Raw genomic sequence first — 25,041 nt, forward strand, 5'->3', positions numbered from 1 at the left:
ATATAATTACCTTTATTTTTTGACTATACTGTTCATCCCCATGAACCTGAGAAATAACAAAGGACCAAGGCAAAACTCACTGTTAATGTAAATTAGTACCTGCATGGCTTCCTAATATTAAGAAAAATTAATCTAATCCTACAAACAAAATTATGAAATAGTGATACACAGTGTTTATAAACAGCACTAATTTCAACTTTGTGCATTGGTTTTTAACAAATCTTGGCTAAAAGATTAGAACAGTTCTTTGATTTGTTTGAGGATTTATACAAGTCAAAAACATTCCTACTTGCAAAATTGTGGGGAATGTTTGGCTGAGGAACCATAGATCTCAAATCTGTTAATGCTCCATCTCATACCAGAGTGACTAAAGGGAATGTTTCTTCCTTGACCTGATGCCCAGTTAGTTCCTTTCTTTCATCCCTCCCTCATTTCCCTTCATCCACCCTTCATCTGGCTGAACTAATTTTTACATTGAACGACTTCTTTAAGCAATAACAGTGGGAATCATCTTGGATCTAGGTTACACCTACCTCATTGTGCGAAAAGTGCTTCAGTAGTACTTGAACTCTTTTTTTAATACATAGATTGCTATGTTGATGGTGCTTCCTGCTCAAAATTTCATCACCTTTGGTACTAATTTCCACCTTACTCTCACTTTCACTGTCCTGCTGAAGCGTCTTGGCCCGAAGCATTGGCTGTACTCTTTTCCATAGATGCTGCCTGGCCTGCTGAGTTCCTCCAGCATTTTGCATGTGTTGCACACTTTCATAGGGTTCACTTCTGACTCATTCTTTCTCAATTTTTGTGTCACTATATGGGTTACAGACCAGCATCCATCAGATGACTACACACTTCCACCCTTCTTCCCACGAGGACTTCATACAATTCGCCCAGTATCTTCAGATCTGTTATATCTATTTATATCCTGATAAGATGCCTCCCCTTTTCCTTAATATTGGTTTCCTCCCTATCATAGTTGACAGGGTTGTCAACTACATCTGTTCACCTGGGTACTCATTGCCTTTCTCCCCAACCAGAGCAAGGATGCAAATTCCCTTCTCAACTTCCAACCTTAACTGCTTCACTAACAAAATGATACCTAATTGTATTGTGCTCAGTGCGAAAGAATCTGGAAATTTTGTGTTTTAGGAGCTAATGTAGGTTTGGAAATACAATTACTTGTTAAAATGAAATAATAGTTACGGGTGCTTATTTTCAGTTTTCTTTTAGTATTTTAAAGATCTTATATTGATTCAATTGTGTTTCTTAGATTTACTGTGTACACCCGCAAAAAAATGAACCTCCAGGTTATATATGGTGACATATATGTACTTTGATAATAAATTTACTTTGAATTTTATATATTAACCAAACCCTAACCTTTTCTATATACAAAAGCCTGCATCGTAATGATTGTTATTACAGATGGAAACTTAATTGCTGAATACCAAACATCCTCCTAGCTCTCATTGATGAACTTTCTGACAAAGGAATTAAAATTGCATGATACTGTCAAGGGTACAAATATATCTCATAATATGAAAATTATTTCTCCACGTAAGGAAATAAATAACATATTTGGCTTAATCACATAAAATTCTTTGTGAATATATTAGAGAAGCATCACAACTACAATTAATTTTCATCATGTGAGTCAAATTAAAACTAGTCCAAAATTTTCCTATAATATTTCAAAACCAGCTCTGAACTGTCTCAACATTCCTTGATGGTTTGTTTGCTCACCAAGATTGTGCCGGAGCGTGGCCACTCATTTCAAGCTGTGCTCCCTGCAGATCCACTCATCATTACCCTCAAGATAATATTCCAAATTGCACATAGCATAATTCTTGTTGCAAAACTATGTTTCACACTTACATACTGCTTTGCTTCTTATAAGGAAATAAAACTATTAAAATATCTCAGGAAAACCAAGAATGCATATTTCATAGTTTTGTTGATCCTTTTACATGAATGCATGAATAGAAGTTTGAGTTAGAGATAGATTAAAAAACAGATTTAAAGAAAAAAAGGAAGAGTAGATTACAAATAGAGAGTTCAGGTTTTCTGTAGAGGGTACATAGAAAATAATTAGTAAAATGTATACATTGTTAACATAATTATGCTGAATCATATGGACAATTAAGTTTCCTAGTCTTCTCTAATGTTTTCCTAAAATATAACTGTCACCTTATCCACTTCTATGGTTGGTAAGGGCAACTGGGCAGTTTGTTCCCAGACGTTCACCAAGGCCATTCTGTAACCACCTGAGTATGAATGCCCTATTCAGTCATATTGCGCTGATCACCCTGCCATAAATGGTTCTCCTGGTGCATTAACTATTCACTAGCAAAAGCAAGTTTTGCACAGAAACATGACACTCTTAACAGTACAAGAAAACATGGAAACATGCTATAATCACAAGAAAGTCTGCAAATGTTGGAAATCCAAAGCTACACAGACACAATGCTGGAGGAACTCAGCAGATCAGGCAACATCTATGGAAAGAAGTAAACAGTTGGCGTTTTGGGCTGAGACCCTTCTTCAGGACTAAGGGAAAGAGTTAGCTGGAAGGTGATAGGTGACTGAAGAAGAAAAAAATCTGATTGGAGAGAGTGGACAATAGGAGAAAGGGAAGGAGGAGGGAACACAAGGGGAAGTAATAGGTAGGTGAGAAGTGAAAGGTCATAGTGGGGAGTGGGGGTGGGTGGGTGGAATTTGTTCACCAGAAGGAGAAATTGATATTCATGCTATCAGGTTGGAGGGTACCCAGACCGAATACAAAGTGTTGCTTCTCCACCTTGAGGGTGGCCTCACTTGGCACAAGAGGCCATGGATCAACACACTGGAACAGGAATGGGAACAAGCTACAATGTACATCCAAAATTTCACCATTTTATTCTTCTTCCTTCATATGGAGAATAATATAACAAACCTTCTTATTCAGTTTATGAGAATAACTATGAAAGAAGTGAACTAAAGGATATATAATCTCTTTTAATAATGACATATACAAGTTAACTTTACTTTTGAAAATAAACATCACAACTAATAGAAGAAAACTACAACTCTACAGTTCATTAGCTACAGATGAATAAGTATCTTGTAACAAATTACTTTTGAAAATCTCATACAGCAAATTTTTTCACAAAGTAAGATTAAAAGTATAAAATAAGATTTAATAGTTGGTCCCCAAAGAATAAATTTTGTGCCGAATTGTTCTATAGAATGGATGTAGTTTGTAGAATCAAGTGCATGGAAGCACAATTCAGTACAGCAACTAATATAATCAAAGACTTCACCCACCCTGGACACTTACTCTTCTCACCCTTCCCTTCGAGCAAGAAATATAAAAGCCTGAACACATGTACCACAAAGCACAAGATTAGCTTCTACCTCGTTGTACCACCTCAGTGCACTGTTGTGATGAAATTATCTGTATGGGTGGCATGCAAAACAAGTTTTTTTTACTGTACCTCTTACATATACCAATAATAAACCATTTCACCAATTTAATTTTGGAATCAATTTACCTCAGCACTTTAGAAGATATTGGGTCTGAGGTATAGCATTGGTGGACAATCTTCTGTCTACCAATGGTCTGTCTCTTTCTGACACTATGAGCCAAAGTGTTTGTTTATTTTAGTCATTTCAAGATACAGCACGGTAATAGGTCCTTCTGACCCAAGGAGTTCAAGCTGCCCAGTTACACCTATGAAACCAATTAACCTACTAATCAGTACAGGTATGTCTTTGGACTGTGGGAGAAAACAGGAGCACCCAGGGGAAACCCATGTGGTCAGGGGAAAAATGTACATTAATTAGAGGCATGGAATCCTAGATTCCCACTGCTGTCTATAAGGAAAACTTCTTAGTACTGCATGACTCTGTGATGTTTATTTGGAATTAAAATAGAAACTAAAAATATCCTTGTTACAGGAACTAAATATTTCTGTTAGCGATGGTACATATTTCCAAATGTGCTGTGGCAGAATTTGAGATGGGGCTTGAAGAAATTAAGATACATGTTGATTTTCCACTTGTGTTAACAACTATCCTGAAATGCAGTCCTTAGCAGCACAGTACAGTTGGTCATCACTTTTTTGTCTATCCACTAGTATGCACAGGCTAGAATGCAGTCTTCGGCTGTTTTCTTGTTAGCACAAGGAAGAACAAAGTAGAAATTAAAATGCTCAAGTAATAGTTAAACAATCAATGTGACTTTTCTATGTTTTGCGTGCTTGAATGGAATTAAATTCCTTGATGAAGAGTTCCTTTGAGGGTAATTTTGTATCTTAGCATGCTGTGGTTTTCTCACATTACACTCAGTCAGCATCAAAGAGCATGCATCTAAATGATTCATTTGATTCTGGTATCTTCACTCTTCCTTTCCAGACCTGAAGAATGGTCTCGGCTCAAAACATCAACTGTTCATTAATCTCCATAGGTGCTGCCTGACGTGCTGAGTTCCTCCAGCATTTTGTGTGTGTTTCTCTAAACTAAAGCATTGTTTTACATACATAGTTATTAATGTAGTGAATTGGAAGCTTTTGTTCTCTTTAACTGGTTGGATATTTCGAGGGCTGTTTTGACTTCAAATTCTAGAAAAATGTAGAGCAAACACTTGGTCGATTATTGAAAGGCAAAGGCTCCATTTGTGTGGTTCAGCACATGGTCAACAAACGAGACAATATAAATCTGATAGTAAATGATTGGGCAAATGCAAGGAAAGGGGAAGGAGCAACAGGTTTGTTCTTTAAATAACATTTATTATTTTTAAAGGCTTGCTGTTCTGTAAGTGTACAGCATCTCAGTCTTGATTCTAACTAAAGTGGTTCAAACATTCACTGAAGAGGAATTTTGCATGTAATATATCATTTGGGTGAGCTGGACTCTAGAAAACAGGGTAGGATACATGAAAAATTTGCAGCAAAATAAAGATACAATGTCAATGACTATTGATAACTCCCAGGATCATGTAAAATTTGTTAAAACAACATTTATGAGCTTTTGCTAATCCTGCGCTAGTTTTCCTGTTGTTGCACAGACAAATTTCTAGGCATAATATGAAAAACGGTATGAGGCTTAATGACAGAAAACAGGAAGCAATGTGTTAATGTTTTATAGCAGTCTGTTGTCCGAACCATGTTGCAGTAAAATTAAGACTGTTACTGACAATAGTATCTGTCTGCTTCCCACATATGCATTAGTTTTTCCATGATGATTTCTAATGTGGTCTGACATTTGCCAAACTATTTAGAACTATTTGCCCTTTAACACAGAACAATGAACACCTTTTATGATGATTTTTATCATGCATTAATAAGCATATCGCTACAAAATATTGGAATTCAAAAACACATTCCTAGACACTAGTATTATTGAGAGTCAAAATGTACATATTTTGAGTATAATTGGCAATAAAAGACAACCAGATAATCTTTTTTCTCTGCATTGGTCTTTGGATAAACAGCATTTTACCCGGGTTATTTACCCTGCTCTTTAAATAGAAACATAGAAAACCTGCAGCATAATACAGGCCCTTCGGCCCACAATGCTGTGCCAAACATGTACTTACTTAGAAATTACCTCAGGTTACCCATAGCCCTCTATTTTCCTAAGCTCCATGTACCTATCCAGGAGTCTCATAAAGACCCTATTGTATCCACCTCCACCACTGTCGCCGGCAGCCTATTCCATGCACTCACCACTCTGCATAAAAAACTTACCCCTGACATCTCCTCTGTACCTACTTCCAAGCACCTTAAAACTGTGCCCTCTCATGTTAGCTATTTCAGCCCTGGGAAAAAACCTCTGACCATCCACGCAATCAATGCCTCTCATCATCTTATATACCTCTGTCAGGTCACCTCTCATAGACTCATGCAGTACTAAGAAGTTTTCCTTACAGACAGCAGTGGGAATCAAGGATTCCATGCCTGTAATTAATGTACGTTTTTCCCCTGACCACATGGGTTTCCCCTGGGTGCTCCTGTTTTCTCCCACAGTCCAAAGACATACCTGTACTGATTAGTAGGTTAATTGGTCACATGGGTGTAACTGGGCAGCTTGAACTCCTTGGGTCAGAAGGACCTATTACTGTGCTGTATCTTGAAATGACTAAAATAAACAAACAATTTGGCCCATAGTGTCAGAAAGAGACAGACCACTGGTAGACAGAACATTGTCCACCAATGCTATACCTCGGACCCAATATCTTCTAAAGTGCTGAATTGATTCCAAAATTAACTTGGTGAAATGGTTTATTATTGGTATATGTAAGAAGTACAGTAAAAAAACTTGTTTTGCATGCCACCCATATAGATAATTTCATCACAACAGTGCATTGAGGTGGTACAACGAGATAGAAGCTAATCATGTGGTTAGTGGTACATGTGTTCAGGCTTTTATATTTCTTGCTCGAAGGGAAGGGGGAGAAGAGTAAATGTCCAGGGTGGGTGAAGTCTTTGATTATATTAGTTGCTGTACTGAGGCAGCAAGAAGTACTTTCAAGCGAATCGTGCTTCCACGCATTTGATTCTACAAACTACATCCATTCTATAGAACAATTCGGCACAAAATTTATTCTTTGGGGACCAACTATTAAATCTTATTTTATACTTTTTATCTTACTTTGTGTTTTTCATATTATGCCTATAAATTTGTCTGTGCAACAACAGGAAAACTAGCATATGATTAAAAAAACTCATAAATGTTTTAACAAATTTTACATGATCCTGGGAGTTATCAATAGTCATTGGCATTGCATCTTTATTTTGCTGCAAATTTTTCATGTGTCCTACCCTGTTTTCTAGAGTCCAGCTCACCCAAATGATATATTACATGCAAAATTCCTCTTCAGTGAGTGGTTGAACCGCTTTAGTTAGAATCAAGACTGAGATGCTGTGCACTTACAGAACAGCAAGCCTTTAAAAATAATGAATGTTATTTAAAGAACAAACCTGTTGCCTCTTCCCCTTTCTTTGCATTTGCCTAATCATTTACTGTTAGATTTATATTGTCTCGTTTGTTGACCATGTGCTGAACCACACAAATGGAGCCTTTGCCTTTCAATGATTGACCAAGTGTTTGCCCTACATTTTTCTAGAATTTGAAGTCAAAACAGCCCTCGAAATATCCAACCAGTTAAAGAGAACAAAAGCTTTCAATTCACTACATTAATACTATGTATGTAAAACAATGCTTTGGTTTAGAGAAACACACACAAAATGCTGGAGGAGCTCAGCACGTCAGGCAGCATCTATGGAAATTAATGAACAGTTGACATTTTGGGTCGAGACCATTCTTCAAGTCTGGAAAAGAAAGGTGAAGACACCAGAATCAAATGAATCATTTAGATGCATGCTCTTTGATGCTGACTGTGGAATGTGAGAAAACCACAGATACAAAATCACTCTCAAAGGAACTCTTCATAAAGGAATTTAATTCCATTCAAGCACGCAAAACATAGAAAAGTCACATTGATTGTTTAACTATTACTTGAGCATTTTATTTTCTCCTTTGTTCTCCCTTGTGCTAACAAGAAACCAGCTGAAGACTGCATTCTAGTCTGTGTATACTTAGTGGATAGACAAAAAAGTGATGACTATCTGTACTGTGGTGCTAAAGACTGCATTCAGGATAGTTGTTAACACAAGTGGAAAATCAACATGTATCTTAATTTCTTCAAGCCCCATCTCAAATTCCGCCACAGCACATTTGGAAATACGTACCATCGCTAACAGAAATATTTAGTTCCTGTAACAAGGATTTTTTTAGTTTCTATTTTAATTCCAAATAAACATCTCAATGAAACAACCCCGAATTCCAAAAGTCATAAAGAATGTGTGAAGATATACAATATTCCTATCTAGCAATTCGCAGAATCAAATTTCATAAACTGCCACCAGATGTTCCCCAAGCATCATTAAAAAAGGAAATTAAATCCATTTATATGGTGCAATGACACATCTCTTCTATACCTCAAAAAAATTTACATATAAAATTGAATGCCTTAGTGAATAAGATTTGCTGCCAATCTCTCAAGATGCTTCCAAAAACAAGATGCAGTAGGAAATAAACGTTATTTGTTTCAGACAAGATTCCAGAGACTATAAATAAGAAAGAAATACATAGTCATTTAGAGATATTTAATGCAATTTTATGAAAGAAAAGTCAACATGGTTTTATGAAAGTAGAATCACAATTGGCAAACTTAATAGAGTTTTTCAAGGATGGACAGCCAGGATCTTTTTCCTAGGGTGGAAATGACCATACCAGAGGACATCCGTTTAAAGTGAGTGGAGGAAAGTTTAGGAGAAATACCAGAGATTGTTTTTATTTATCCGGATAGTGATCGGTTCCTGAACCCCCAACTCCCAGGGCATGCCCTTTTCTCATTGATACTATCAGGTAGGAGTACAGAAGCCTGAAGGCACACACTCAGCGATTCAGGAACAGCTTCTTCCCCTTTGCCATCCGATTCCTAAATGGATTGAACCCATGAACACTACTTCTCTTTTTTAATATATATTCTTTCTGGTTTTGTGCAATTTTTAATCTATTCAATATATACAGTAATTGATTTACTTATTTATTTATTTACTTATTCTTCTATATTATGTATTGTATTGAACTGCTGCTGCAAAGTTAACAAATCTCATGACACATCCGGTGATAATAAATCTGATTCTGATTCTGAAATGCATTGTGGTGGTAGAGACTGATATAATACACACATTTAAGAAGCTCTTAGGTGCATGGCCAGAAAAGTGGAGAGTTATGGCTGTGTTAGATTGATCATCGAATACAGTGCGTTTATATAGACTGGTACAATATAATGTGCGGAAGGGCCCATCCTGTGCTGTACTGCTCTATGCAGCATAGATGTAATTTATTTTAATTTCCAGAAGGTATTTGATAAGGTGACATGTAAAAGATTGTTGCACAAGGATTGAAGAGTGGTTATCTCATAGAAGACGAAGAATTAGTATAAATAACAACACACACAAAATGCTGGAGGTACTCAGCAGGCCAAGCAGTCGACATTTCGGACCAAAACCCTTCAGAAGGACTGGAGAAAAAAAAGCTGAGGAGTAGATTTAAAAGGTGGGGGCAGGGTTGCAACCTGATGGCATGAATTCCATTTGGGTAGCCTCCAACCTGATGGCATGAACATCGATTTCTCAAACTTCCGATAATACCACCCATTTTCACCATTATGCCCACCTCTCTCACCTTATCTCTTTGCCCACCCATCACCTCTATCTGGTTTTCCTCCCCCCTTTTTCTTTCTTCCATGGCCTTCTGTCTCCTTCACCAATCAACTTCCCAGCTCTTTACTTCATCCCTCTGCTTCCAGGTTTCACCTATCACCTGGTGTTTCTTTCTCCCCTCCCCCCACCTTTTAAATCTACTCCTCAGCTTTTATTCTCCAGTCCTGCCAAAGGATTTTGGCCCGATATGTCGACTGTACTGTTTTCCATAGATGCTGCCTGGCCTGCTGAGTTCCTCCAGCATTTTGTGACCTATCACCTCATGTTTCTCGCTCCCCTCCCCCCACCTTTGAAATCTACTTCTCAGCTTTTTTTTCTCCAGTCCTGCTGAAGGGTTTTGGCCCAAAACGTTGACTGTACTCTTTTCCTAAATGCTGCCTGGCCTGCTGAGTTCTTCCAGCATCTTGTGTGTGTTGCTCATATTTCCAGCATTTGCAGATTTTCTCTTGTGATCAGTAAAAATGGGTCTTTATCAGTCAGGAAAGATCAGTTCTTGGCCAACCATTGTTTAAATCAGTATTAATCATTTGAAAAAGAGAACAGTGTGTAGGGCATCCAAGTTTCCCAAACACACAAGACTCAGTCAGATACCATACTATGATATAGATATTTACAGTACTCTGCAGCAGGATATAGACAGATTGAGTGAGTGGACAGGAAGCTGGCAATTTAAATTACTTGTGGGATAATGTGAGACCATGCATTTCAGTAAAAGGCAAATTGTAAATGAATGGAGTACAGAGATATCTTGGTTTGCTTATGCATAAATCACAAAATAACTAGCTGGCAGGTTCAGCAAATAATTAGAAAAGCAAGAGGCATACTGGCCTTTAATGCAAGGGATTGGAGTTTAGAAAAGTATTATTGCAAGGTAAAGGAATGGACATTTAAAATTACTTTTTTCTTGCGGGGGGGTGTGTCTGGGAATTTCTCTGCTCTATAGGTTTGTGATGGCTATATTGTGCAGTTTTTAAAGAGGTTGATATATTTTTCAAAGGTCATGAAAGGTTATGGGGAACTGAACAAATAAAGCAGGCGAGGCCTGGGCAGACCAGCCATGAAAGTTTTCAATGGCAGGGCAGGCTACAGCAGACAGCAACAACTATTAGATTAGATTAGATTCAACTTTATTGTCATTGTGCCGAGTACAGATACAAAGCCAATGAAATACATTTAGCATCTGACCAGAAATGCAAAGTATAGTGTTATTTACAAAATAACTGCGAATAAAAAAAGTGCTACGGCACACAAATATAAAAGTACTGAGACAGTACAATACGGATGCAATACTGCTTAGCGCTATGATGAGAGGTTCAGCAGTGTCACAGCCTCTGGGAAGAAGCTCCTCCTGTGCCTGCTGGTGCAGGAGTGGGGGCTCCTGTAGCGCCTACCGGATGGGAGGAAAGTAAAAAGTCCATGGTTAGGGTGAGATGCATCCCTGATAATGCTTTTCGCCCTGCCCAGGCAGCGTTTATGGTAGATTTTCTCAATGGTGGGCAATTGGGTGCCGATAATCCATTGGGCAGTTTTCACCACACGCTGGAGTGCTTTGCGGACCATACGGGACAATTGCCATACCACACTGAGATGCAGTTGGTGAGTATGCTCTCAATGGTACAGCGGTGAAAGTCCGTCAGTATCCTGGGACAGAGGTGAGCTTTCTTCATGCTCCGCAGGAAGTAAAGGCGCTGTTGCGTCTTTTTGATCAGGATGGAGGAGTTCAGGGACCAGGTGAGATCCTCGGAAATGTGACACCAAGGAATTTAAAGCTTGATACACGCTCCACTACAGTTCCGTTAACGTAGATGGGGACGTGAGTGTGACTCCAATGTTCTGTGAGACATTGTGAACTACTTAGTGAAAAGTAATAAATTTCATGAAGATACAGACAGGCTGGATGATTAGTAGACGAGTGGCTGGTGAAATATGTTACACAGTTCAAATTTTTACTTTTGATACAAGAAGTCAACTCTAAAATGGTACTACATCAAACATCAGGGAGATAAATGTACACAGTTTATTCAAAGCAGTAGGGCAAATTGAGAAAGATTTTAAAAACATTCAAGAGTCTGGGATTTATAAGTAAATAGATAGAGTACAAGAGCATATAATTTATGTTCAGCCTTTATAAATCATTAGTTTTAGGCACCAGAATAGCAAAGGTGTAGAAGCTTTTTCGAAGAGATTCACTATTGGTATTGGGTTGATTTACTATTGTCACATGTAACAAGAGAGTGAAACGCTTGTCTCATATACTTTTTTCTACAGATCAATTATGACAGAGTGCATTAAGCCAGAAAAAGATAAAAACAATAACAATGCAGAATAAGGTTACCAAAAAAGTTCATTGCAAGTAAATGATAAAGTGCAAGACTATAATGAGGTAGACAGTATGGGCAAGAGTCCATCTTACTAGGACGATTTAAGGGATAAGGGACATTAGCTGCAATACAAGCTGACAAAGCTGCATTTCTCCTTGTAAGAGGGTTCTGATAAAACTATTGAAAACCTTGAAGGGTACCCAGTGAAGAGAAAAACCATACCCACTGGTGAAGAAGTCAGAAAATGGATTTACGATGACTTACAAGATACAAGGAAACACTTTTTTCTTTTACACAGCAAAAGTATAGGGTCTGGAAAGCAAGCTCGGGTGGAGTCAAATACCATTTTAATACCCCAAGAATAAGTAAATATCTGGAAGGAAGGAGTTTGCAGTGGGAGGTGTGTGAAAATAGACCTGGCTAGGATGTTCTAGTATAGAGCAGGTATGAATTTAACAGACTAAATGACCTCTTCTGTGCTTTAGGCATTCTGTCATTCTATAACTAGTACTCTTTGAAATGAGTTTAGTCTTTTTATATAACAAACACAAGAAAATCTGCAGATGCTCGAAATCCAAAGCAACACACACAAAATGCTGGAGGAACTCAGCAGGTCAGGCAGCATGTATGGAAAAGAGTAAACAGTCGCTGTTTCAGGCTGAGACATTTCTTCGGGACATTTTGTCTTTTTATATTGTTCTTTTTACTTGCGGCAAAAAAGCTAATTGGAAAGGAAACACCACCTGCAGTTTTGGAGTTTAATAGAACAAGGGGTGATCGCACTGAGATCTGGAGGTGGTGGGGGGTGGGACGGATGTTGACAGGATACATGTTCACTAGTGAGGAGAATCTCAGGTTAGGGACATAGTTAAAAATGAGGTGCACTGACATTTCTTATTAGAGGGTGGTGAATCTTTCAAATTCTCAGCCCCAGAGGGTTATGGAGACAAGATCATTGGGAATATTAATGGTGGAGGTAGATATTTGGTTTTGAAAGATTAGGAAATTGAAATATATGAGGAACTGGCTTACATCTACCCTTCTATAGTGGATAGTCAAAACTGCCCAACACATCACTGCCACCAGCCTACCCACCATCAAGGACATATATACAGAAAAGTGCCAGAAAAGAGTCAAAAAATCTTCTTCAAAAACCTCCTTCTTAAGCCCACCCTCCACCACCTCCAGTTTAAATTCCATGCAGAATATTTTGTAGGATCAAGAACCAAGAACCAAGTAACATCATGAAGGATTCTGCAAACTCAGCTCATGGACTGTCTGTCTCACTCCCATCAGGGAGGAGGCTACACAGCATTCGCACCAGAACCACCAGACTCAAAACCAGTTACCTTCCCCAACCGGCAAGGCTGATCAATCTCCACTCACTAACTCCACTACCTCTTTATTATTTCCCGTCAGTCACCTTATGTACAGCATAGCATCACTTTATGGACATATAATCAATCTTTGTATATAAACTATCTTATGTATTGATATTTATTGTGCATTTTATTAATATTATTATTGTGTTCCTCATCTTGTGTGTTTTTTTGTGCTGCAACCTATGTGGAGTAACAAATACTTAGTTATTCTTTACACATGTATACAGGAAATGACATTAAACAATCTTGAACTGGCACAGAGGAGGTGAAGTCAGATTATTTGAAGAACAGGACGGGCTTGAGGGGCCGAGTAGCCTACTGTTACTCTTTATCTGTACATTGGGCTGGAATAAGTTGTGACTGGTTATAACCTCCACAGAATAAGTGTCTTTCAGGGAAACATTGTGAAAGTGGGTTATAACTTTGGTCAAACATACTGCTTGGACCCCGAAAACACGGCGGCGCATGGCGTGAGGCGATTACTTACTCCCCGCTGTTAGAGTCCACTCCAGGACTTGGCGCTTCCCGCCGCCGACCGTTAACGGGCGCCGCCGTTGCCATGGCGACGGAGACGCGCTCGAGCCTGGCTGGGCATCGGGGCGGCCGCGGTCGTCGGTCCGTCCACCGCCCTCACCAGGTCAGCGGCCGTGGCCCCTCCAGCAAAAGCGGATGGAAAAAGGCGCGGGCCCTACCCGGAGGCGCAGATCCTGCCGAGCAGCTCGCCTCAACCCGGACAAAAAGGTAACTGGAGCTCCGGGACAATTTGCGTGCCTACAGACACTTTTAAAGACTAATCAGTTTTAAAACGTTAATTCTGTTTCTTTCGCCTGCTCTACACGTCTAGCACTTTTATTTCACCTCAGATTTCCAGAAATATGTTGCTTTTGTCCAATGTACTGACTGATTTTCTGTTTAATATCATGGGATCGCGTGGGATCTTGCTGTGTACAGGTTGGTTGGCCATTTCCTACTTTAGCAGCGACAGTTTATTGATCCAGAGCCCAAAGAGTTACAACACTTCCATGCCAAATGGGGAATTTTAAATTCAAGAAACTGAGCCTGGGAATAAAATCTAATGAAATCTATCATGCTCACGAATTCACACACACACACACACACACACGCACAAAATCCGTTTTACTTACTGAATTGGCTAATTTGTAGCTCCAGACCCATAAGTGTGGCTAAATCTTAACTGCTCTGGCAACAAGGGATGGCTAAGAAATACCAGTGACGTTTACAACATCAGCCAGACTTTCAAAGCACTTATTTGGCCGTGAAGGTTTTAAACGTATATGGAAAGAGACAAGAAAAATGCTATGCACATAAAGCTTCTAGTTATTTCTTGGTTTGCCAAAAAGCTAGGATTTTTTTCTATTTATGACTCATGCAAGAGTGCACTGGCTCCAACCCCCACCATAAACGTCCCTAGCAAAAATATATTTGTGGATTTAATAATCCTATGCAATTGTCACTTGAGGAGTGGGTTACACAGCCCTCAAGCCTGCTCCACCATTCAAAAAGGTTAAAGCTACCATCTACCTAAGCATCACACATCAAAGTTGCTGGTGAACGCAGCAGGTCAGGCAGCATCTCTAAGAAGAGGTACAGTCGACGTTTCGGGCCAAGACCCTTCGTCAGGACTAACTGAAGGAAGAGCTAGTAAGAGATTTGAAAGTGGGAGGGGGAGGGGGAAAATGATCCAGCCCTTGGCTCCATCCCTCCCCCTCCTGTCATCTCCTATCATTTTGGATCTCTCCCTCCCCCTCCCACTTTCAAATCTCTTGCGAGCTCTTCCTTCGGTTAGTCCTGACGAAAGGTCTCGGCCCAAAACGTCGACTGTACCTCTTCCTAGAGATGCTGCCTGGCCTGCTGCGTTCACCAGCAACTTTGATGTGTGTTGCTTGAATTTCCAGCATCTGCAGAATTCCTCGTGTTTACATCTATCTAAGCATCATTTTCTTGCCTCACCTCTGTATCCCTTGTTTCAAGTAATATACAGAGATCTATGGATCTGTTTTACAAAAATAACGACTGAGCATCTGTGAAGAAATATCAATCGTGGGACCACTTTTCCTATTGTGTTTTTGTGCCATCAAGGAATGTGTATTTATTACAAAACGTGTAATATTTCTTAAATATTTGCCATTGCCTACCACTGCCATTCCCTTTAATGTAGTTTTCCCCAATCTGCCACAGTCAATTTTCCCTTCATAGTTTCCTTTGTTTGGAACAAGGGTTCCAACTTCGGGTCCATGGCCCCTTAGTTAATGGTAGGGGTCCATGGCATAAAAAAGGGACCCTTCATTTAAAATGAAATACTTAGTTTCAGATTGAACTATATCACGTCAAACATAATGCAAAATTCTATCACACACGGAGACTCTCTCCTTTGGATCATATTGCAGCAAAATTAATCCATGTTGTTGCAGAGCAGTAGATTGAAAATGGTCTTTTCCCTAATCAGTACCTCAGTATACTGATCTAGAAATCCATCTAGAAGAGCATATTAGAGAACTATCAAGAAAATAGGAATTAACTCTCTATGAGTATTTGATTTGTCTGACAAATAGTTGAATTGCCAGTAAAACTAGATGCTGTATGATTTTTGTAATAGAGCAAGAGCCATTTACAGCGTTACTTTTACAATATTATAAATAGAAGGAGATGGGCATTGTGTAAGCAGAAGAGATTAGCTCAATTGGGCATTTGATTACTAATTTAGTTAGTTTGATTCAGCATATTGGGCTGAAGGGCCTGATACTGTGATGTACTGTTCTATGAATTTTATGACCCCCCCCCCCCCCCCCATGTTCAACAAAATGTCTAAAGAACTGTCTGCAGGCCAAATTTGTCCCCTGGTAATTTATAGTCCATTAAAGAGAAACACTCCTGTTGGGGATGTTCTAACATTTTATTAAACATGAGATTCCAAGCTATTATTGTGGTGGAATCGAGTGTTCTTCCAGGATCTCCCAGGATTCAGAGAAATATCATGCTTATCAATTTTTAAATAAAGTAAAGGTTTTTTGTTTGCTGCAGTTAAAGACTTCCCTTGTTAGTGAATTTGTATCTTATTATTCTAAATGACTAATATAAAAGGGTATAATTTTAATGTGATTGGAGGAAAGAATAGGGGTAATGTCAGAGGTAAGTTTTTTTATGTAGAGAGTGGTGGGTGCATGGGACACCCTGCTAGGGGAGGCGATAGAGGCAGATACATTAGGGGCATTTTAGAATCTCTTAGATCGGCATGTGGATGATAGGAAAATGGAGGACTATGTAGGAAGGGAGGGTTAGATTGAGTAGGTTAAAAGGTCCATAATATCATAACTTTATACTTTATACTTTACACAAGACATAATACATAAGACATAGAAACAGATTTAGGTCATTCAACCCATCGAGGTTGCTTCGCCATTCCATCATGGCTGATCCCAGATCCAACTCAATCCCATACACGTGCCTTCTCGTTATATCATTTGATGCCCTGACCAACCAGGAACCTATCGCCTTTTGCCTTAAATATACCTACGGACTTGGCCTCCACTGCAGTCTGTGGCAGAGAATTCCACAGATTCACTACTCTGGTTAAAAAAAAAATCCTCCTTACCTCTGTTCTAAAAGGTCACCCCTCAATTTTGAGGCTGTGGCCTCTAGTTTGGGATACCCCCACCATAGGAAACATTCTCTCCACATCCACCCTATCTAGTCCTTTCAACATTCAGTAGGTTTCAATGAGATGCCCCCACATTATTCTAAATTCCGATGAGTACAGGCCCAAAGCTGCCAAAAGCTCCTCATATCTTAAACCCTTCATTCCCAGAATCATCCCCGTGAACCTCCTCTAGACTCTCTCCAATGACAACACATCCTTTCTGAGATATGGGACCTAAAACTGTTGATAATACTCCAAGTGTGGCCTGATTAGTGTCTTATAAAGCCTCAGCATTATCTCCTTGCTTTTATATTATATTCCCCTTGAAATAAATACCAACATTGCATTTGTCTTCTTTACCACAGACTCCTAGGATCCTCTGCACTTCTGATGTTTGAATCTTCTCCCATTTAGATAATAGTCTGCACTATTGTTCCTTTTACTAAAATGCATTATCATACTTTTCCCAACACTGTATTCCATCTGCCACTTTTTCGCCCACTCTTCCAATTTGTGTAGGTTCTGCTGCAATCATATTGTTTCCTCAGCACTACCTACCCCTCTACCTGTCTTTGTGTCATCCACAAACTTTACCACAAAGCCATCAATTCCATTATCAAAATCATTGACAAACAATTTGAAAGGTAATGGTCCCAATACTAACCCCTGAGGGACACCACTAGTCACTAGCAGCCAACCAGAAAAGGCCCTCCTCATTCCCATTCACTGCCTCCTGGCTGTCAGCCATTCCTCTATCCATGCCAGTATCTTTACTGTAACGCCATAGGATTTTATCTTGTTAAGTAGCCTCATATGTGGCACTTCATCAAATGCCTTCTGAAAATCCAAGTAAATGACATCCAGTGCCTCTCCTTGTCCACCCTACTTGTTACTTCCTTGAAGAACTGTAACTGATTTGCTAGGCAAGATTTCCCTTTAACTTTGCCTTTGACTTATTTTATCGTTAGTCTCCAAGTACCCCAAAACCTCATAATAGACTCCAACACTTTCCCAACCACTGAGGTTAGGCTAACTGACCTATAATTTCCTTTCTTTTGCCTTCTTCCCTTCTTAAAGAATGGAGTGACATTTCCAGTCCTCCAGGACCATGCCAGTATCAGATATTTCTTTAAAGATCATGACCAATGCTTCAATTATCCCTTCAGCAATCTCTCTCAGGACTCTGGAATGTAGTCCTTCTGGTCCAGGTTACTTTTCCACCTTAAGACCTTTGAGTTTGCCTCGCACTTTTTCCTTTGTAATAACAATGGCACTCAATCCTGCTCCCTGACATTCACGGACCTCTGGTATGCTGCTAGTGTCTTCTACAATGAAGACTGATGCAAAGTACCCATTAAGTTCATCGGCCAATTCTTTGTCCCTCATTACTACCTCACCAGCATCATTTTCCAGTGGTCAAATGTCAACTCTTATCTCCGTTTTACTTTTTATATAACTGGAAAAACTTTTAGTATCATGCTTTATATTATTGGCTAGTTTGCCTCTATATTTCATCTTTTCCCTTATAGCTTTTCTAGTTATCTTTTGTTGGATCTTAAAAGCTTCCCAATCATCCAATTTCCCACTCAGTTTTGCTGCCTTATTTGCCCTTTCCTTGACTTTTATGCAGTCCTTAACTTCCCTTGTCAGCCATGGTTGTCTACCTCTGCCATTTGAGAACTTCCTCTGTGGAACATATCTATCCTGTACCTTGTGAACTATTCCCATCTCTGTTCTGCCAGTATCCTCCTCCAATCCACCTGGGCAAGCTCCTCTCTCATGCCTCTGCAATTCCCTTTTTTCCATTGTGATGCTGATATATGTGACTTGTGCTTGTCCCTCTCAAATTGCAGTATGAATTCAATCATATTATGATCACTGTCTCCTAAAGGTTCTTTCATATTAAGCTCCATAGTAAGATCTGGGTTATTACACAACACCAGTCCAAAATGGCCTTTTCTTGTGTAGGCTCAAGCACAAGCTGCTCTAAAAAGTCATCTCATAGGCATTCAACAAATTCCCTCTCTTGCAATCGGACACCAACCTGATTTTCCCAATCCCCTTGCATATTGAAGTCCTCATTTCAATTGTGACATTACCCTTTTTACATGGCTTTTTCAACTCCCTTTGCAATCTCAACCCCACATCTTGGCTACTATTTGGAGCCCTATATATAATTTCCATAATGTGTTTTTTCACTCTAGCAGTCTCTTAACTCCACCCACAAAGATTCAACATGCTCTCACCCTATGTCACCTCTTTCTAAAGACGTAATTCCCTCTCTTACTAACAGAACCACACCACTGCCTATGCCTTCCTACCTGTCCATTCGATACAAAGTATATCCTTTGATGTTAAACTCCCAACTATGGCTTTCTTTCAGCCACAATTCACTGATGCCCACATCATCACACCAACCAATCTCCAATTGTGCCACGAGTTTATCCACCTTATTCTGAATGCTACGCACATTTAAATACTGCATCTTCAGTCCTGCATTCTTCACCTTTTTGAATTTTGCCTCTATGGTACAATTTAGCTCTTTGCTCTGTCTGCATTTGTACCCAATCATTGGCTTGTCCTTCCTTACATTCTTGTTACATCCATCATCTCCTTGTAAACCTGCTGGTTCATCCTCAGCTCTATCATACTGGTTTCCATCCCCCTGCCATATTACAAACTGTAGTTTAAACCACTCCCATCAGCTCTATAGACCTGCCCGCAAGTATATTGGTCCCCCTCGGATTCAAGTGTAACTTGTCCTTTTTGTACAGGCCACACCTGCCCCAGAAGAGGTCCCAATTATCCAGAAATCTGAACCCTTGCCCTCGCTCCAATTCTTTAGCAACGCATATATCTGCCACCTCATTCTATTCCTATCCTCACTGTCGTGTGGCACGGACAGCATTCTCTATATTATTACCCTTGAGGTCCTGCTTCTCAGCTTCCTTCCTAACTCCCTATATTCTTCTTTCAGGACCTCCTTTCTTTTTCTTCCTATGTCGTTGGTACCAATATGTACCACAACTTCTGGCTGCTCACCATGTCTTTCAGGATATTGTGGATGCCTCCGGAAACATTGCGAACTCTGATACCTAGGAGACAAATTACCATCCGTGTTTCCATTTTACATCCGCAGAATACCTATCTGTCCCCTGAACTATAGAGTCCCCTATTACTGCTGCCACCCTCTTCAGTTCCCTACCCTTCTGAGCCACAGAGACGGACTTCGTCCCAGAGGCATGGTCGCTGTTGTTTCCCCCAGGTAGGTCCACCCCCCCCCCCCCAACAGTACTCAAAATGGAGTACTTATTGTTGAGAGCGACGGCTACAGGTGCTCTCCATTATCTGATGTTTTCCCTTCCCTCTCCTGACAGTCATCCATTTATTTGTTTCCTGTAGGCTTGGGGTTACTACCTCCCTGTAGCTCCTGTCTGTCACCGCTTCACTTTCCTAAAAAGCCGAAGGTCATCGAGCTGCAGTTTTAATTCCCTAACATGGTCTCTATGGAGCTGCATCTCGATGTACCTGGTGTAGATGTGGCCACCAGGAAAGCTGGTAGTCTCCTGAAAATCCCACATCTGACACCCAGAACAGAACACTGGCTCTGTGGACGTACCCTCTATTCTCTCAAGAATTAAATAAGGGGAAAAAAAAGAAATAAGGAATGAATTCGCCTATTTACCTTACTTCTGCCTGTTCTCACCTAAGCCTTGTTGATCCAAAGCCTTGCTACTTAGACTCAGACTACTTCAAAGATGACTGCTCCCACGATGATTGCTCCACTGGGTGATACCTCTCTTTTATAGAGACTGGGTTTTTAAAGCTCTTTGCCGGACCCGAGTGGGAATGCTTCTGTTGCATCTGCACAGTACTCCAATTGTGGGACGAAGGGCCTGTACACTTCTGTACTGTTCTATGTTCTAAATGTCACTTTGGAGTCCCATCATTTTGGTTTGTGTATAGCACTGGTATTCAATATAAAGTTAACTATTAGGTTTTGACCAGCAGTTCAAACCATTGTATTTATGGTGGTTAACTGATAAACATCTCATTTTGTATAGAATCAGTTACATTCTTCTTTAAATTGTGCACACGCCTTGGAACTGATAAAGCCAACAATCTTTAAAGTTGCCATCAAGAACAAATATGAAATTGGACCAACTTATCGATACCAATCTCCCAATAGTTCACACAGACCTCCTCCTGAATCTTCTCAGATAAATAGAGGTAAAGTAGCAGCATGGTAAGTTGCCAGTTTTTATATTAACTTATCATGTTGTCAGGAGTAGAACAGTGTAACTTTATGGCTTTAAGGATGATAGATATATTCTTTTACTTCCTTCATTTGGATACTTATACCTGGTAGGTCTGAAGTACTTTAGAAAACTGAAGATATTCAGAATCACAATCAGGTTTAATATTACCGGCAAATGTCATGAAATTTGATGTCTTTGCAGCAGCAGTACAATGCAATACAAAATAATAGAGAAAATAACAGTGAATTACAATAAGTGTGTGTATATATATTGTAAATTGTAACTGAATATAGTATGTAAAATAGTTAAATAATTAGTACAAAAATAAAAATAAGGAAAAGTAGTGAGGTAGCATTTATGGGTTCAATGTTCTTTCAGAAATCAGATGGTAGAGGGGAAGAAGCTGTTCCTGAATCATTGAGTGTGTGCCATCAGACTCCTGTAACTCATTCTTGATAGTACCAAAGAAAAAAGGGCATATCCTGGGTAATGGGGGTCCTAAATGATGGCTGCCACTTTTTGAGGCATCGCTCCTTAAAGATGTCCTAGATACTATGGAGGCTAGTGCCCATGATGGAGCTGTTTACCACTCTCTGTAGCTTATTTCAATCCTGTGCAGTAGCCACTCACACCCCCCCCCCCCATACTAGGTGATGCAGCCAGTTAGAATGCTCTCCATGATAGACAGATCCTGGACCCAACATATCAATTCTTCACATAACTCCAGATAACCACAATAACCATGCTTTCATTTGTTCCTAGTTGGATAAGTAACAAAAACCTAAGACAAGAAGCACTGCATTAGTTGAAAACATTTCTATCAGAACCCCAATTTAAGTTCAGAATCCTAAAAGCAGGGTTTGTCAACTTCTATCTTTGTTCTGTGGTATTGGATGAATAAAATGTAATCAATTAGGAATGGGAATCACTAAGGAGAATAAAATATGATCCATATTGCTTTCTCAGAATCCAAATCTGATTTATATGACATGAACTTTGTTGCTTTGTGGAAGCAATGCAGTGCAAGACATAAAAATTACTATAAATTACGAAACAAAGAAATAGTGCAAAATTTGGAATAATAACTTATGTTTATAGGTTTATAAACCATTGAAAAGTCTGGTGGTGTAGGGGAAGAAGTTGCTCCTGAATCATCAGCTCCTCTATCTCCTCCTTGATGGTAGTAATGAGAAGAGAGCATGTCCCTGGTGGTGGAGGTCCTTAATAATGGATGCAGCCTTCTTGAGGCACTACCTGTTTATGATGTTCTCAATGGTGGGAAGGGTTGAGCCCCTTTTGGAAAATCATAATTTTTTAAAAAAACTAATAGAAATTTTACCTATTTATTTTAATTAAAAGGACAAATACAATATGCAATTCTGCACCAATAAAAGCCCATGATCTAAGTAGGCCTAAGACAGAAGTTCAAAAATGTCACTTCAGATCAACAGAGCCAAAAAGCCAAATACCAGCTGAGAACAGAATGCCATACATTACAGGTAACACTACTAATGTCACTTTGATTTTAAATTTTCATGTCAAGTGAATAATTGATTAGTAATCTATTGGAAAGACAATTATGATTTACATTAATATTTTGTTCAGTAATATGTTAAATTTAGTAGTGAATTCCTAATTCAGTGAATCTGGTAGCAGATTTCTCAACTCCAATTCGAAGGTTGAAACCTAACATGGCTTTTAAATCCTTCAATTAACTATGCTTGATCAGGGAAGAAATTGTAATGAATTAGTTCCGGGTTTCAGCATATAAAAATGCCTTTTCCAATGTTTCACATTTAATTACATTGCTCTATACAGTTGAACAGTGGCCCATACTATATGCCTTTCCCTGATAGCGAATATTTAATAGTTTTTCTTCTCCTGGTTTTGTTCTTTGCCTCCGTCAATTTCCAAACACAGCAAATGGAATAAAATGGGACCTTCTGGAAAAAACAAACAGCAGAGGATCTTTATTTCGTAACTCTACATTAACAGGGAATAAATCCACATTTGGAGGAATCAATATTCGGAATTTAGATCGTGGTTTCCCAACCTTTTATATGACATGGACCAATATCATTAAGCAAGGTGTCCACAGGTTGGGAATTCCTGATTGAGATGATGGTCTAGAAAACCTTTCTCAGCAGATTCTTGATTATCAGCATCTTATGAGTATGTATAAACATTCAAAAAAAGTAAAGTAAGCTTAATCACAGGGGTACCATAAGGTTGTTGCATCTGGGGGTGTGACAATGGCGATAAGCTCCCACTAGCTACTAAATGCTCCCAGTGGTGTGTATCCCAAATAGACTCTGACAGCCAATTCCAGCTCCTGGCCTTCACGTGTGCCTTAGCTACTAAGCCTGGTGAAACCGTCTCTATTGACAGAAGGGGCAAAGGTGGGTTACTAGCCACTTTAAAACCAGGCAGATGGGGCTCATCAGCCATGGTTGACAGCTCATCTAGGAGAAGGAAAACTCTGATCTCAAACCTCCACTGCCTTGCAGCTATACCCACTCATGGGGAAGGCGCCAGGAGTAAACCTCAAGGAAAAATACGGAGCTAGATTCCCTAAGGCAGTCCTACATTGATTTCAACGTTGACTAGCAACTCCTGCGACACCAAGGCAGTCCTACGTTGATTTCAACGTTGACTAGCAACTCCTGCGACACCACTGGTGCCAAATTGTATTGGTCTCTGCCATTCCTTTGGATACATCACCTGTGTGGAGAGAGGTAGCCTGCTACACGGGCTTGCTCTCCTTAGCATACTGCTACGGGCTTGCATGTAGACAGCTGGGATGCATCATCCATGGTCGACCCTAACCAACTGAGGACCTCATTTTGTGTGCTGTTGGTTATGTGTTTTACACCTTGACCCCAGAGGAACTCTATTTCATTTGGCTGCATTCATGTATGGTTGAATGATAATTGATGTTGAACTTGAGCTCTATGAGCCGAATGACCCATTTCTGTGCTGGGCATTTCTTTGATTCTGTTATCTTATCCGAAGCATCAAATGTTCTGTAGCCTAGGTGAAGTTACCAAGCAGAGTCAAATAGATTCTTTTATTCTCTGCAACTGAGTATAATGTGTCCTATCTGAGTGGCCTAGAATTGGCCCAAGTGAAGAGACAATTTACTGCACTGGGATCCCGTCCACATTCAAGAAAGAGACAATATCTCACCCTAAGAATATATATGTTGCCAGATCTGTCAGTAAATAAAACATCCTCAAGTTTTACTTTATTCTTTTTCTTTTTTTTTCTTTTCATCATCTTCTTCTTTGTCAACTTCTGCTTCTTTCACTTTGAACATGGGCCACCATCCCTTCATCCTCTTTCTCCTAATGGTGGCTCAAGAACCTGCTTTCTTTTTACCTTCTTGAATATACATTGGTCAGCTATCTTTGCTCCTCAGACCACATCATTCAGTTTGAGTTCAACAGAGCCTGCAATGGTAAAACAAAATCCTCATCAACTTCAGTAAGTTTATTTTTGGCCACAGAGTTTGCACCACATTCTTAACCAATGCCTAAAACATAGTCAAACCATTCCATGATCCAGATTCTGACAAAACTGATTTCATATCTGTGTAATGTGCAGATATTTAGGTTATCATGAAGCGTTAAATTTTGAAAAGTTTAAGCTGTTTCAGGAAGCCACCAGAATAGTGTCTTATATCGGAGACAATGGCCAGATTAAAGGGCAGAGAAATCATTGCCATTAAATTCAAAGATGTAAAACCCAATTAATAGATGCTTTCTGAGATTGGAAAAGTAAATTGTATCTGAATATCTGCAGTGATTTTTCTCTAAATTGTTTTTGCAGAAGGCACCTTCTAGTACATGTGCATAATCCCCAACCTTTTTGTACTTTTCTGGAGGCACACTAGATAGTGTCAGTGTGGAAGAGTCATTCTCACAATGTGGACCGGTTCATTGGTTCTTTAAGCAAACACTGTTCTAATCATTAGGTCCACAGAGAAAGCACTTTGATGAGCAAGGGGAAATTTGTTCACACCACTGGTACTACTGGAAAGTGTGACACACAGTTCAACTGTGACATTGGCTGAAAGCGGCAAAAGTGATCTTGGCTGATCTGTTAGGAACCTGGAATATTTTACAGAAGATAGAAACTTACACCACA

At 39.5% G+C, this 25,041-nt stretch overlaps 1 protein-coding gene across 1 annotated transcript in view; it reads left to right on the top strand.

Moving 5' to 3' along the window:
- Positions 1 to 13,562: 13,562 nt before the first annotated feature.
- The window catches only part of LOC140186067 (uncharacterized), a 60,873-nt gene continuing 49,394 nt past the window's right edge, over positions 13,563 to 25,041 (top strand). The window contains exons 1-3 of the mRNA XM_072239911.1: positions 13,563 to 13,719; positions 20,701 to 20,882; positions 22,255 to 22,394. Coding sequence (XP_072096012.1) covers positions 13,648 to 13,719; positions 20,701 to 20,882; positions 22,255 to 22,394 — 394 coding nt within the window. The 5' untranslated portion in view covers positions 13,563 to 13,647. The remainder of the gene's footprint in view (positions 13,720 to 20,700; positions 20,883 to 22,254; positions 22,395 to 25,041) is intronic.

This window comes from Mobula birostris, chromosome 22, assembly GCF_030028105.1.
Source record: "Mobula birostris isolate sMobBir1 chromosome 22, sMobBir1.hap1, whole genome shotgun sequence".
Classification (NCBI taxonomy): Eukaryota; Metazoa; Chordata; class Chondrichthyes; order Myliobatiformes; family Myliobatidae; genus Mobula; species Mobula birostris.